Source organism: Zosterops lateralis (assembly GCF_965231275.1).
Source record: "Zosterops lateralis genome assembly, chromosome: 3".
Lineage (NCBI taxonomy): Eukaryota > Metazoa > Chordata > Aves > Passeriformes > Zosteropidae > Zosterops > Zosterops lateralis.
This window is the reverse complement of record NC_139764.1, coordinates 42,293,675-42,307,152: the sequence shown is the minus strand read 5'-3', so window position 1 is coordinate 42,307,152 and position 13,478 is coordinate 42,293,675. Positions and strand designations below refer to the sequence as shown.

Sequence of the window (13,478 nt, the reverse complement as noted above, 5' to 3'; positions counted from 1 at the left end):
ATATCTCTCAGCAAAGCCCATAAAATTAAAACTTTCCTGTTATTAGGAATATTGTTACAGAATTGGACCTGGATCTGCTTTCAGCACTGTTCACGCTCCATGAGAGCTTGGTACGATTTATGTGGTACATGGGAGTTTTTCATCAAGAGTGTTGGCTTGCAGTGGAAACCAAATATCTTCCTCTTCCAGCCCAGCCTTGCTTTTGTTTTCTTCCTTTTTTTTCTCCCTATGAAAGGAAATTACAGAACCCTATTACATTATTTGGTATCTTTAACTCACTGTTTTGATTTCTGTGGGTTTATCTTCCTGCAGCAAAACTGATAAGTCTCGACTTTGCCAAATATTAGATCACATTCTTGATATGTGTAACATTTTCATAACATGAGGTCTGTAATGATAAAGACATTATGAATACAATAAAGAGATTGGGAAGCTGAAGTGTCTGATCAGAATTAGAAATATATTTGGATTTTGTATTTTTGAGTACCTTTCATGGGTAGTCACTTCCAAATGATGTGAATGAAGTTTGGCTTTATTTTTAGGGTTCTTCAAAGCCATGGGCTTACAGCTTGGCAGATACTGTGTTCTGATTTCCACCTAGACGTAGCTACTAAAAACTGCTGTTTCTGTTAGTAGAGTATATATGGAAATAAAGATTTTTAAAAGGTTACTGCTACAGCAAAATCCATTCTGCTTACATGTCATATGCAAATATTTTAGTGATTGAACTGGAAATACTTTAAACTGTTTCTCAGTTTGCACAGGGCACAGTTTACCCAGCTACCTGGGCTGAATGTATTCCTCAATGCTTGCAAGTAATACAAACTCTGGAAAGCTTTATTTATAGCGTATTTTGGGGCGGGAGGGATTGAAATTACCAGGATAAAGCAAAAAAATCACTTTCTTGGGAAAATAATTTTTGTGTATTACATGAGAGGTAAAAGAGTTTGCAATGCAGAGGTCTGACTTAGCAATCTAACTTAACCAGGCTAAATCTAGACAGGAATATTTGTTTATAGAAGTTTTTACTTTTTTTTTTCATACAGCAGGCAGTCATTGAGATTAGCAGTATGTTGCTTTGTTGGCAGAAACTCACCTTTTTGTTGGATTTTGGTTGGTTTGGGTTTTTTTTTATTCATGCTGCAAGTTCTTGCAGGTAGGATATCGTCACTGCAGACATCTGAGTACTGTGGTGGCAATGGGTGACTTGACCTGGAAAACTTTGTTCTGATCTCTTTCAAAAAACTGAAATAATTGTTATTTCTAGCAAAGAAATCGAGATAGAGGGATGTGCTGTGCAGCGAACCAGCCGTGCACTCTGATAGCTAATGAAGCTAATCAGGCCATCTGGGAGCAAGGGCCAGTTTGTTTCACACGCACATCCGCATGTCCGAAGACTCAGAAATCGCCTTCCAGGGGTCTTTCAAGTCAGCTGAGCAAAGTGCAGCACGGAGAGTTTCATACACTCTGTACTGGGAGTCGTTTGATGTCAGAAGGTTATTGCAGATTACTGCTCGGTGTCTGTTTTCCATTTCTCACTTCTTGGCTAAAAAGGATGTTTTTGTTGTACGTGTAGGTTTGTTTCAACAAAGGTTCAAAGACCTCCTCTGTGCAGGACAAAACACAAGCCCAAGAATGCTCTTGGAGTGGTCGAGTAACATGGGCTACTAGTTTTGTCTAAAAGTCTCCTTAAAATAATAGTTTGACAACATTTTTTGAGGAGGAATTCTTTGCATTGGAAACATGGGGGAAGAAAAAAAGATTAAAAGATAGCTGTCTGAACTTGAGTCTGGAAGATTTCTTATCACAAGGAGAAGCTATTAAATTACACACAAGACATTCTTCCTCTCTCCTGTGTCATTCAGGGGAGGGAAGTCTGAATGATTAGTCACAACATGAGAGTTGGCCCACCTTCCATGCCTTAATTAAGTGTTCCTCTCAGTGTCTTTCATGCCTTTGTTGTCAACATCTGTTTGTGTTCTAAACCAATTTTTAACTGGAAAGAAAAAATGCCTTTGCACATTATTTCTGGTTTATTTTTTCTATTGCTTATGTATTGATTACTTAATAATTAATATAGATAAAATGTAGACTTTTCCCACACACAGAGATAAAAATAATTCTTGTGTTTGATTCTTTGACTCCAGGCTATGGTGGCTTGTTATCCAGGCAATGGAACAGGATATGTGCGCCATGTTGATAATCCGAATGGAGATGGAAGATGTGTTACATGTATATATTATCTTAATAAGGACTGGGATGCCAAGGTATGCAACAATTTCTTTCTAAAATGTTTTTTACATACATGTGTGTGTGTGTGTATATATATGTACTTGTTACTGCACCTTTGCTTGAGGTTTTTGTTCATGTCCTTATTTGTGTGCCTTAGTTGTATTTTTACACTATGTTGGCTGTGAGTATCCTTTGCCTCCCTAATTCTATTGTTAGTGAGAGCAGATAGAGATTAAGCATTTATTTTCAACGTTTTAAATGATGTCAGCAGGACCTTCTTGACAGTAAGATTGAAGGAGTGGTAAATGCCTCTCTAAACAAAAAGAGAAATTAAAGGCAATTTCATATATTCTTAATTTATTTTTTTCTTATATTCTTGTTGAATTTTTGGTTTACTGTTTGTGCAACTAGATTGCTTATTTGAGTATGCTTATAAAAAGAAAGATGCTGTAGCTTGGGAGCATTTTCAAATAAGCCAAATGTTACAGTCATTGCTGCATCAGTGAAGTTCAAAGCAGCACCGGTCTTGTATCACTGTAGATACAAGGTGTAGAAGAGATTTGTACCACAGTTCAAGTGGTCTAAGAATTTATTACTAGAGACTATGATAAAGTGAATTTTTAATGAGGATTTTCCTAGTGATTCAATGGGACTAGGTAGATTTGAAGAACAGACATAGCTAAATGGCAATATTGAGACCATGAAAGAGTGATGCAAAGATGCCTTTGCTAATTCTTTGATTTTTCTGCCATTAATGATGGAGAAGTTTATTCTCATCATCTATGGGGAAGAAACAAGATAAAACTCCTGATGCTTCATCATGCTAAGGGAGTAGCACGTGGAAGAGTACATAAGAGCAATCAGATTCTGTGCATTGCATACACCAGATATGGATAACACAAATTGCAGATGAGAATTGTTTGTTTGTTTTTTTCCCCTCACAATATACTTGTGTAAAACTGGTAGATCAGAAAGCTGAGTCAGATGGATGCACTTCAAGCTTTCTGTTTCTGACGTGCTCTTTGACACATCAAATTGAATCCTACAATTAGAAAATAATTTTTTTTTGCCATGATAGCATCTTTGCATTAAATGTAGATTGTACTAATCATCTTAAAGTGCAGCTTTGGGGCATTTTTAGTTGATTTATGGTTTCTCTCTTGGAAGAAAAAAACCACATACCAGAGTGTAGATGTCAAGCAAAATTACATTTTCACAATAATTGTGAAGAATTTACTAGCTGAATATTGAATTTATGAATAGAGGCATTAATTTCCTGCAAAATCTATTTTAAATTACAAATTATAGACTACCAAGTATATTGTTTACTGGAAAAATAATCTCAAACTTTCTTTAGGAGAAGAAATAGATGTAAATTGTCAGTTGTTTGCTGACTTAGATGGCCCTGTAATTTATATCAAATTGCCTAGTTAGTACTTGCACTGTTATCTCCGTTATGACATGAAGGTCTACGGTGGCCATCTATAGTTAAATTTAACAACATTGACACTGTCAGTAGGAAGAAGGTAATGTGACTTAAATATAATTAACCCCACTTACTTGTGCTTATTTCTAGACATACACGGGTAGATTCAACTGTTTTCAAAACCTGGAGGAGATCTAAATTGACCCTGAGTAGTACAGATTCAAGCTTTAGTTTGAAGTTTCCTACTTTTTCCTTATTTTAATTACACATAAACTTGTGCCACAGTTAAATGAAATAATCTCTTTAATGGAGAAAGGTGAAACTCACATGTGAAATAAAATGTTTCTCCCATCTGTATCAGGGTGTTTTTAGCCACCTGTGTAATATCAATTGGTCTTATCTTTTTTTTTTGCTAGTAGTAATGCACTCCCCCATCTAATCTTTTACTTAAACATGAATGCACATAGCATTCTGAAATCACTCAGTGAAAAATGTGTTAAACATTTTGTTAAATGAAATGTATTGACAGAAAAGCCATAGATTCATCATTTCTAGAGCATCCGATAAAGGCTTTTGTTTCAGTTCCAAGTGTCTGAAATATTTTCAAATGTGGTATTAGAACTTTTAAATACAATGAGACATGGCTCTCAAGCATTGTTTGAAAATATTTCATTTGTAGGTAAATGGAGGCATCCTTCGGATATTTCCAGAAGGTAAAGCCCAATTTGCTGATATTGAACCCAAATTTGATAGACTGCTATTCTTCTGGTCTGATCGCCGCAACCCTCATGAAGTACAGCCAGCATTTGCTACAAGGTAGGAGTGATGGACTCTACTGCATGATGCCTGTCTTAGCAAGAAATGAGAAGTTAGTGACACTGTGAATTATGACCTGACAAAAAGGAGTTGTTTCTGCTAAAGGATGATTAGGCTTCCACTGTGTTGCTGAGTTTGTATTTTGCCTGTAGTTTTCTCTCTTACTTTGCAGAAAACTGCCTGAATGTGTAGGTGGGAAGTTTCTGAGTGTGTGCTTGGCAGAACTGGGTGGGAGCACACAGAGCTATAAGCAAACTCCAACTTAGCCCAAGGATGCCATCTTCATTATTTCTCTGTAGTGGCTTTACACACTTCTCCCTTCCCTGTGTCCTTAGCACTCTACTGTGTCACTGGAAGATTGACTGGGTACTTCAGTTTAATGTTACCTCTTGTTGGGAGGGAGCTGTCAGAAAATAGTAATTTTCAAACTAAGCTACCATATTCTAATTTGGGAATAAGTGAGGGTTGTGGGACAGAAACAACCACTGATACACAAATGTTTTTATGGAGTCTTAAGAGGAGCTGCTCCCAGTCTGAAGCACAGGGGAAACTTGATCTCTCTTTTGTCCCTCAGTGCAGAGCAGTGGTTGATGCTAAAGGTACCCACATTCACTTCCCCCACATGAGAAGTGACATTTCCAGGTAGTGGTAATAGGTGAATCATTTGAGTCATTGATCCAGACTTCCTGGTGCCCATGTTTTAACATGTTTGGATGGCCAGAGCACTGAACATTGACTGGAGCTGTGAGATAACACAACTACGTTTGCAAGAAGTAACTTGAAACTACCTTCAGTGCATCCTCTTGCAGTTTTTCCATAAGCTGTACCGGTTTCCCCTCCCCCTTTCTACTCCCAGAAGAGTCAGAGGGTGAAATGCCATTTACTAAAACTCCTTAAAGTCTTTTCTCAATAGCTGGAATTTTGTACTTAAATCCTCTACAGACACTGGAAAAGCAGAGGAGCCATGTAAGAGGGGGTAGTTAGTTGTCCCTTGTGGCAAATGTCCAAAAAAAATGATTCTGCAGTGTGACTCAGTGATGAACTTGACCTGGTAATAAGATGAGGTCACAGGGCAAGGTGGTGTGGGCAGAGACTTTGTTCTGGACAAGAACCGTAATAGTAGCTTATTAGGAATAGAGTGTAAACTCAGAACATCAGTGTCACCCTTTCAGTGACTTTTCAGGTGATACCTACTAGTAGGAAAAAACCCCAAACCTACTGCTTGCTTTATGAAAACTTTCTTCTGTCAGACTGCTGGGGTATCTTCTAATTCAGGTCGTGTTTCATGTCAAGTGCTTCTCTAGTCTTTTGCTTCTTAGTTCAGGAGTGTTTTTTTCTTCTGTTTCCTTAGGTACGCAATAACAGTGTGGTATTTTGATGCAGATGAAAGAGCACGAGCTAAAGTAAAATATCTAACAGGTAAGTTCTTCTTAATATCGTTGTTAATTTTTTTTGCGGAAGAGCAGCTAAGCGTAGCCTCATCTCCTTGGCCCACCCTCTGCACAAAAAGAGAGAGAAAGTGGCATAATTCAAGTTAGGTTTTACAGGGAAGGTGACCCAAGGATTGAACTCTGCTTGGGCAGTGATTTGTGAAATCCAGGTCAATGCCCGTCCTGCTTACACTTCTGACACCTAAGGCTGCTCAGTATTTTTACTTGGGGGTTGCAGTTTCTCCCTACTCTGGGGTCCATAATATATGTGGAGGATAAATACACCAGAGACTGCAAAGCACTTGCAGAATGGAGAGCTCTGGAAATACTTTTGATGGAATATAAGAATTCAACAAGTGAATACGACTTTACTTGACTAGAATTTTTATACTGTAGAAACAAAAGCCTAAAATTAAAATCTGTAATTAAAGAATGGACTTCCTTCATTTCCAGTTTCACCTATCTAGCATCTGTTTTCCTTCTCTGGCTTCTCCCCCAAGAGGAAGTTGATCTAATTTTCCTGTTCAAATTAGCATTATAAGGAGAAATGGCCTAGGACTTCTGTCATGCTTGTAATTGCCATCACAATTTTGTGTTTGTTACAGTAGTTTAAAAATAAACCAAAATCAGGTGTACTGCAAGTGCACATGCACATGAACATGGCTTTGCCAAGAGGTATGAAACTAATGACATTAAAGACAGTATGTGCCAGTCATTTCCAACTAAGACTTCCGTTCATTGCTGTCTGGAGCCCCTAGGCAGCCCCAGAGCTGTGTACAGTTCAGTCCAGTCCCTCTTGGTGCTCTTGGTGACCGTGCATTTTGGGAGTGGCAAGAGCAGTGCAGCTCCTGCCTGGCTTTCCAAGGGAGCCCCTCAGCTCCAGCCGGGCAGGCTGTCCCCCTGCTCGGTGGCACATGCCTGGCACAGTTGACTTCCCAGGCAGGCAGCCTGCCTGGCCTCCACAGGAAGCCTGTCTGTCTCTAAGCCAGCCTTCGTGTCACAAGTGTGCAACTCTGCAGCTCCCGGAGTCAGCCTTGCTGGATCAGAGCTGTTTCGTTGCCTCTTCAGCAGCTGCCCCTTCAGAGGGAGTGCAGTGAAATGGTTTCGGGAGGGGGGCTCAAGCCTTAAGGGAAGGTGCTCCCCCCTCTGCCCACCTCCCTTTTCCCTAAACTGCAGGCACTTAAGGAAAGGAAGGCTGGGTTGTTTAAATTTCACAGAATCAGAGAACCAGTTAGGTTGGAAAGTACCTCTGAGATTGTCAAATCCAACCTATGGCCAAACACCACCCTATAAGGTGGACAAGGCACCGAGATGGTGACTCCACCACCTCCCTGTGCAGCTCATTCCAATGTTTAATCACCCTTTCTGTGAGGAAATTCCTCCTCCGTCAGTATCAGTCTGCTCTGTAATGGGTTTATATTACCATATTTTTGTGGTTTCAGTTTTCATTTGCAATTAAAATTGCATTCTTTGCTCTGTATCTGCAGCAAGAATTGTGCAAGATGCAATTTATTTTTACTGACAATAATATATGAAATTATAGAATTAAATGTCATAAAATAGAAAACTCTTCATTTTTTGGATAAGTGTCAGTCTAACTAAAGCCATGCAGAATATGTGTGAGTTTTTCTTGTTTATGGGATATTGTGTTTTGATAGTAGAACTTTATTCTGGAAAGTGATGTAGCCTGTTAGACTGTACTTCGATAAATTCTGAAAAATACCATTTTCCTTTTCATATTTCTGCAGGTGAAAAAGGTGTGAGGGTTGAACTTAATAAACCTTCTGACTCAGTTGGGAAAGATGTTTTATAAGCCTTTGATTTTGCAACTCCCCTTGCTATTCTCCCTGATAAATCTTGATGCTATCTATTAACTTCTGAATGTGAATAACAAGATAAAGGAAAATCAACAATAAACCAACATCTTAATACGGAAGCAAACAGTGTTTCAATGTTGCATCAAAAAGAAGGTTCTTTGACTGCTGAAGCATTGTACTATGTGATTGTGACTCCAGGCCTGTGACTGCTTATGTGAAGAAGATAAGCAATCAGTAAGAAACACCATATGCATCTGGACATAAATAAGTGCCCTACATAGAATTTGTCCATTCTTATATTTTGCCAGACCTGTCATCCAGCTGAATCCATTTCATCTCTCCCTTTTTTTATATGGTAAAAGTTTGAATTTTGGGTAATTTTTGTATGACCAGGTACAGTTTATCAAAATTGAGTCTTAAAAAAAAAAAAGAAAAACTGAAAAAAAGGAAAAAAATTACAGTATTCTCCAATATAACATGGATCTATTTTTGTAAAACTGTTCATACTGTTCTCCTCTGCCATGAAAGACCTAATTTAATGTAAGGGTTGCCAGTACTGATAATCACTTTAGTTTTTTTTACAATTTAAGTCAGAAAAGGAGCACTTTAATTACCTGCTAAAAATCTGATTGTTTTATATCATATCTCACACTAATCTTAACTTTTAAAGATTGCTGCTGTATTGTTTTTGGGGGGTTTTTTGACTATGTTCTCTTGAACCTTATTAACAAAAGCAAATCAGTATCTCACTAGTAGTAACATTCAGTTTGTGGTTTTGTATGTTGAGTCCACAGAGGGGAAGTTTCTGTCTCTTCTTTTTTCTTTGGTTTCTTTTTTTCTATTTTGGAGGGGGAATGTTTGGTTGGTTTTTTTATTTTTTTAAGTGACTGGCACTAAGTGAACTTGACACTATCGATTGCTGTCATTGGCTTTGGGGACCTAGTAAATACCAACAAGTTACAAAAATATACAAGGGCTTTCCTAGGCTATTAGAGGTACCCAGAACCTCCTTACTTACTTGACAGAAATTTTTGAGCTTTCTCCCTTTTCTAAAAAATACTTGCCACTCCCCTTTCCTTTGTATATAAGTTAATAGAATATCTAAAGTTCACTTTTTTAAATTTCCTTTTCAAAAGTTGGTGTCCCATGCAGTCTGTAAGTTGACACCTTGATCTATTATATAGTATCAAGGAGGTGGTCAGCACACTGAAGCTGAAGTGCATCACTCTGTAGGCTCCTTGTGCAATAATACATCTTTAAATTTTCACTGTTGCTGAAGGATTTCCCCAAAAAGGCAATACCCTTTGATCAATACTGAGGTATATATTTAGTAAGAAAGCATTTGCTTTCTTTTACATTGTTTTTATTTTATCCAGGAGATGGGACATCACAGAATAAAAGTGAGATGTGCAGAAACTGTGATATTTTGATTTTTAAGAAATGGATGTTTTGGACACAGAATTTTTTTCTTCTTCTTCTTTCTTTTCTTTTTCCTGAGCTTTAAAAGCTTGAGAAAACTAAAGCAAACCTATCAAAGACAGCATTTGTATTTTCAGGAGTTTGGGGGTTGTTCACCTTACCCACTGCAGTTTTCTATCTTATTTACTTACTTAGCCAAAACAATGTGAGTGTACGGAAATATTTCTGTATATATTACAACTTGTGACAATTTTAACATCTGTATAGTTTGTACTCAATTAGAGACCCTTTCTATGGAAAGCTCAGTAATTTTTTATTAAAAACATTACTATTGTTCATGTAAAACATGAAAAAGCTAATTGTTTAGTAACAAACTGACAGAAGGGGGGGAAATTCAGTATTGGTATATCATTTAGGAGAACCAACAGTAATCCCAGTTTTGTTTTGATTTCACTTTTCCCTTTTTTTATTAAGTTCTTGCCCTGTACAGTTCTCTTCCTCTTTCCTTCCCAGAAAAACAGACAGGATACCTTTACTGTAAGTGCCTCTGCCAACCTGGCCAAGGAGTGCAAATCTTCATTACTGTCTGGTCTGCAGGGCTTTTAGGCTACCAATGAAACAAGCAAAAAAGTCACCTCTTCTACTTCATCTTCGTTAGTAGTCCTTTAACGGAAGTTTGGTTTTGTTTTAGAAATGTAAGCAGAAGCCTTTAAACTCATTTCAGTCCCTCTGTAATTCAAACTGCTGCAGTTAAACAGTGTATCAAATTCTAATCACACTGTAGGTTTGTGCTTGCCAGACAGGTTTAAAAAGTGCTTAATTTTTCACTCCATGTAAGTCATTACAACAGGGTCAACAAATCAGGTCAGCCATTTCTTCCATGTCCTTTAGAAACTGTTCATTTCATGTCGGTTGAATATTCAGTCTTGAGCATCACCAAGCAGGTCCTTGTTTTAAAACTATTTTTTAAACTGTCTTACGATCTGTATGTATCTAGTCCTGGTTAAAAATAAAGCTTCATAATGCTATTTTTATTCATGATGTTAGCTGGCTGTGAAATATGAGACCTTTATCTATAGCAGGCAAAGAAATTCAGGATTCATTTACAGGTTGCCTATAAAGTTGTGTAATTTCAAAAGCAGTGTTCATTATGAAAGAGCTCTCAAGTTGCTTGTAAAGCTAATCTAATTAAAAAAAGATGATGTATAAAGGTTCTTGAAAATTATGTGGTTATTTGTAATCTTTGTAACTTTTAAAACTGTTCTGTAGCGACTAATTTACAAATACTTGATAAAGGGGGTATTTGGAATTTGGGATTTTTCGTTGTGGGTGTTTGGTTGGGATTTTTGTTTGCATTTGGTTTTTGTTGTGGTTTTGGTGGGCTTTTGTTTGAGGTTTGTTTTTTGGGAGGCGGTTTTGGTTGGGTTTTTTTTAAATCAGAACTGTTTCTGCTCTGAAGAAGGATTTGGGACTTTTGTTCTTTAGGCTCCCTACAGTTACCTGGGTGCAATCACCATTTTCCTGATGATTTCCTCCCTCAAAAACAGGACCCTTTTTAGGCTTTCTGAAGAGTGATTATGATGTACAGTCACCTCTAGTTTTTTCATCACTTCTGACAGGTGAGGTACAGAATGAGTCACATTCATACAGGATTTGTAATGGGATTTAATGGGATCTCCTCAGTTTTACATGGCTCCCTATGAATTATGGGCCCTTAAGAGAGGATAGTAGAGTCTACTGGTGCAAAACTGTAAAAGACACCACACAATATTCCTCCGGTTTTGATAAGCTTTGTAATGACTGTATGCTAATCAAGGAAACAGCTGTCTGGCTGTGCTTCTGACATCACTCTTGCTTTTGTGAAGCCTCCTGCATGTGCTTGTCTGTCTTCAGCAAGTTCAGAAAGAGTTACCTGGATCTTCAGATGAGTCTCCAGCATTAGTGCACCTTTCATGGCACTTGGGTGCCAGTTTTGCTCATTTCTGCTCTAAGGTGATGGTTCTTGGCATTTTTTTAGGTTGAAACAAAAGTGTAGTAGCACTGAGCTGATGGCAAAGTGCTATGAAGCTTTTTCCATGTTCAGTGCTGTATAGCTTCTTACAAGTTCTCTTGAAAGTACCTCTTCCCCATCCTAGTTTTACATTGAACAAGGAACAAACCTTTCTTGCAACCATCCTGTGTACACCTGGTTTGGGTTTTGTTTTGTTTTTTAAATTATCACATTGTTGAGTACAACGTGCAGAGGGATAGTTTTGCATAGTGAAATCAAACACTGCAGCAGGGAAAATGAAGTGTTTCTCTTGAGGGTTTCTCAGAAAAGACATTTGCAGATTTGAGAGCTGACAGTGTGTATCATGTGTAAAATCTGGCTTTGCTGACCACTTCAAGGTCAGGAGGGGAAAAATCACATCTCCATCACGTTGGTAAGTACAGCCAGACTGCACAGTGCCATTTCTGTGCATGCAGAGTGCTTTGAAGAAGAAGGGAGAATGCCAAGTGGGGAGAGCAAACTCCAAGTCGAAAAACTCCAGGAGTCTAGCACTTGTACCTTGCCTGCAGGCATGCAGATAGCTGCATGCTCTTGCAAATACTTAGTAGGAATTTATGAATACTGAGCAGCAAAGACTTTGAAGAAATTCATGGGTCTCAGCTGGACTTGGAACTCACCTACTTTTTGAAGGGGATGAGGTTTGAAGTGTAGATCTCTGGGTCTCCCATTGTCAGCTTTTTTTTTTTTCTTCACATGTAAAGCTTGAATGTAAGTAATTACTGCACATGTACCAAAATCTGTTTGTATAGGAGCTGTGTTCACTCTGGAACATCTGCTGCATCAGAGTTGCTTGACCCTGCCTGTTAGGGGTGGATAGCAGCTGACGGAAGCAGGTTTCAAGGTCCTCTATCCTACCAGACAAAACCAGTTCCAGAGAATTTGCTCTGTTGACTTTTACTACTGCTTACTGAGTTTCATCAAGCTTTTCCCAATGGCTTTGAAGTTCACTGAATATACAGAACATTTATCCCTTCTCTGTAATATGAAAAAAAACCCCAAACCACAGCTCCCAAATGAGTTGGCTCTAAAAGTGGAAGGGACAAGATGAGATGTAACTTGCCAACCTGTTGGGGGCAGGCTCAAGTCTTTAGCCAGGAGAGGGAGGAAGTAGTGAGTTGAATAGAAATGGTAAAGTAGGATGTGAAGAGACTGGCACTTGAGAGACCAAGATAAAACATGTTGGGTGGGTATGAAGAATATGGGACATAGCAATTAAAATTTTGCTATAGGTGTCTGCTTTGGGAGGAATATGAAGTGTGGGGAAAAAGAATGCACAACATGTCTCAGAAAAGACAGTTGATGCATCCCATCCATCCTTTTCTTCATGGATGTGTGTTGCAAACAAGCATATTTTTATCTCTAAAGATGAGTTGTTTATAACTTCACTTGAACTAGGAGTAGGCTTCCTTGTCTGTATTCCAAAAGTAAGTTGTTGGACTTTCCCCTATTAAACATGCAGTTTGGGATTAAACTTCTAATGGTAATAGTTTATGGGGTCTTCTAGAGAATATACTGTAACTACCTTTTTATATAATGTGGTGATAAATGGTGGAAGAGGTGACTGGCCCATTTAGCCTCTAAGCCCAGTGCCATCCTTTCCATATGGCTGTAAGTTTGCAAGGCATACCTCACACCAGAGTGGGAGGGATGTAAAACACAGATGGGCTAACAGCTTACCAGGATCACACAGAGGCAAGCAAGGAGCATGCTTCAGGGCAGTGTCTAAACTGAAACCCATTCTTTTTTTTTAAATACTGTTGGAGATGGGAAGTAAAATTTCATCTAAGTATTCTGAATATCCAGAATGCTCCTTGTGGGCTTGTCTGTCTGTGTCAGTGTGGTTTGCCAGGGTAGAACCAGTTCTTCTCCTGGGTTTGTTTCAAGGGCTGATGTGATTCTATTTTATTCTATTTAAAAGCAAAAATACGAAGCCAGCGTAACTGAAGTGTAGAGATTTGACTCCTACTAACAAATGAAAAGCCTAGTGCCTGAATATAATATTGGATTGTGAGCTGGTATTTTGCTACCTAAAGAAAGCAAGGGTCAACCAAAAAGCCAAGAAAAAAACCTCTCAAAACTATCTGAAGGCAAGTCACTTTGGTTGTAAATGTGTCTTGCTTACATTACTGCATGTAAGCAAGTTTTTATAAATCTATTTTAAAAGATTGCATTATAGCAGAAGACACGGTGGCAGCTCCAAGGAACAGAAGGAGACTAGAATTTTGGAGCTGGATTAGTGGCTGTTGGAATCCTGGGAATTTTTGTCATGCAGTAAGATAGGAGTGAAT

At 38.3% G+C, this 13,478-nt stretch overlaps 1 protein-coding gene across 1 annotated transcript in view; it reads left to right on the top strand.

Moving 5' to 3' along the window:
- EGLN1 (egl-9 family hypoxia inducible factor 1) overlaps positions 1-10,364 on the top strand; it is a 33,372-nt gene extending 23,008 nt beyond the window's left edge. The window contains exons 2-5 of the mRNA XM_083858556.1: positions 2,148-2,267; positions 4,338-4,474; positions 5,826-5,893; positions 7,653-10,364. Coding sequence (XP_083714682.1) covers positions 2,148-2,267; positions 4,338-4,474; positions 5,826-5,893; positions 7,653-7,717 — 390 coding nt within the window. The 3' untranslated portion in view covers positions 7,718-10,364. The remainder of the gene's footprint in view (positions 1-2,147; positions 2,268-4,337; positions 4,475-5,825; positions 5,894-7,652) is intronic.
- The last annotated feature ends 3,114 nt before the right edge of the window (positions 10,365-13,478 follow it).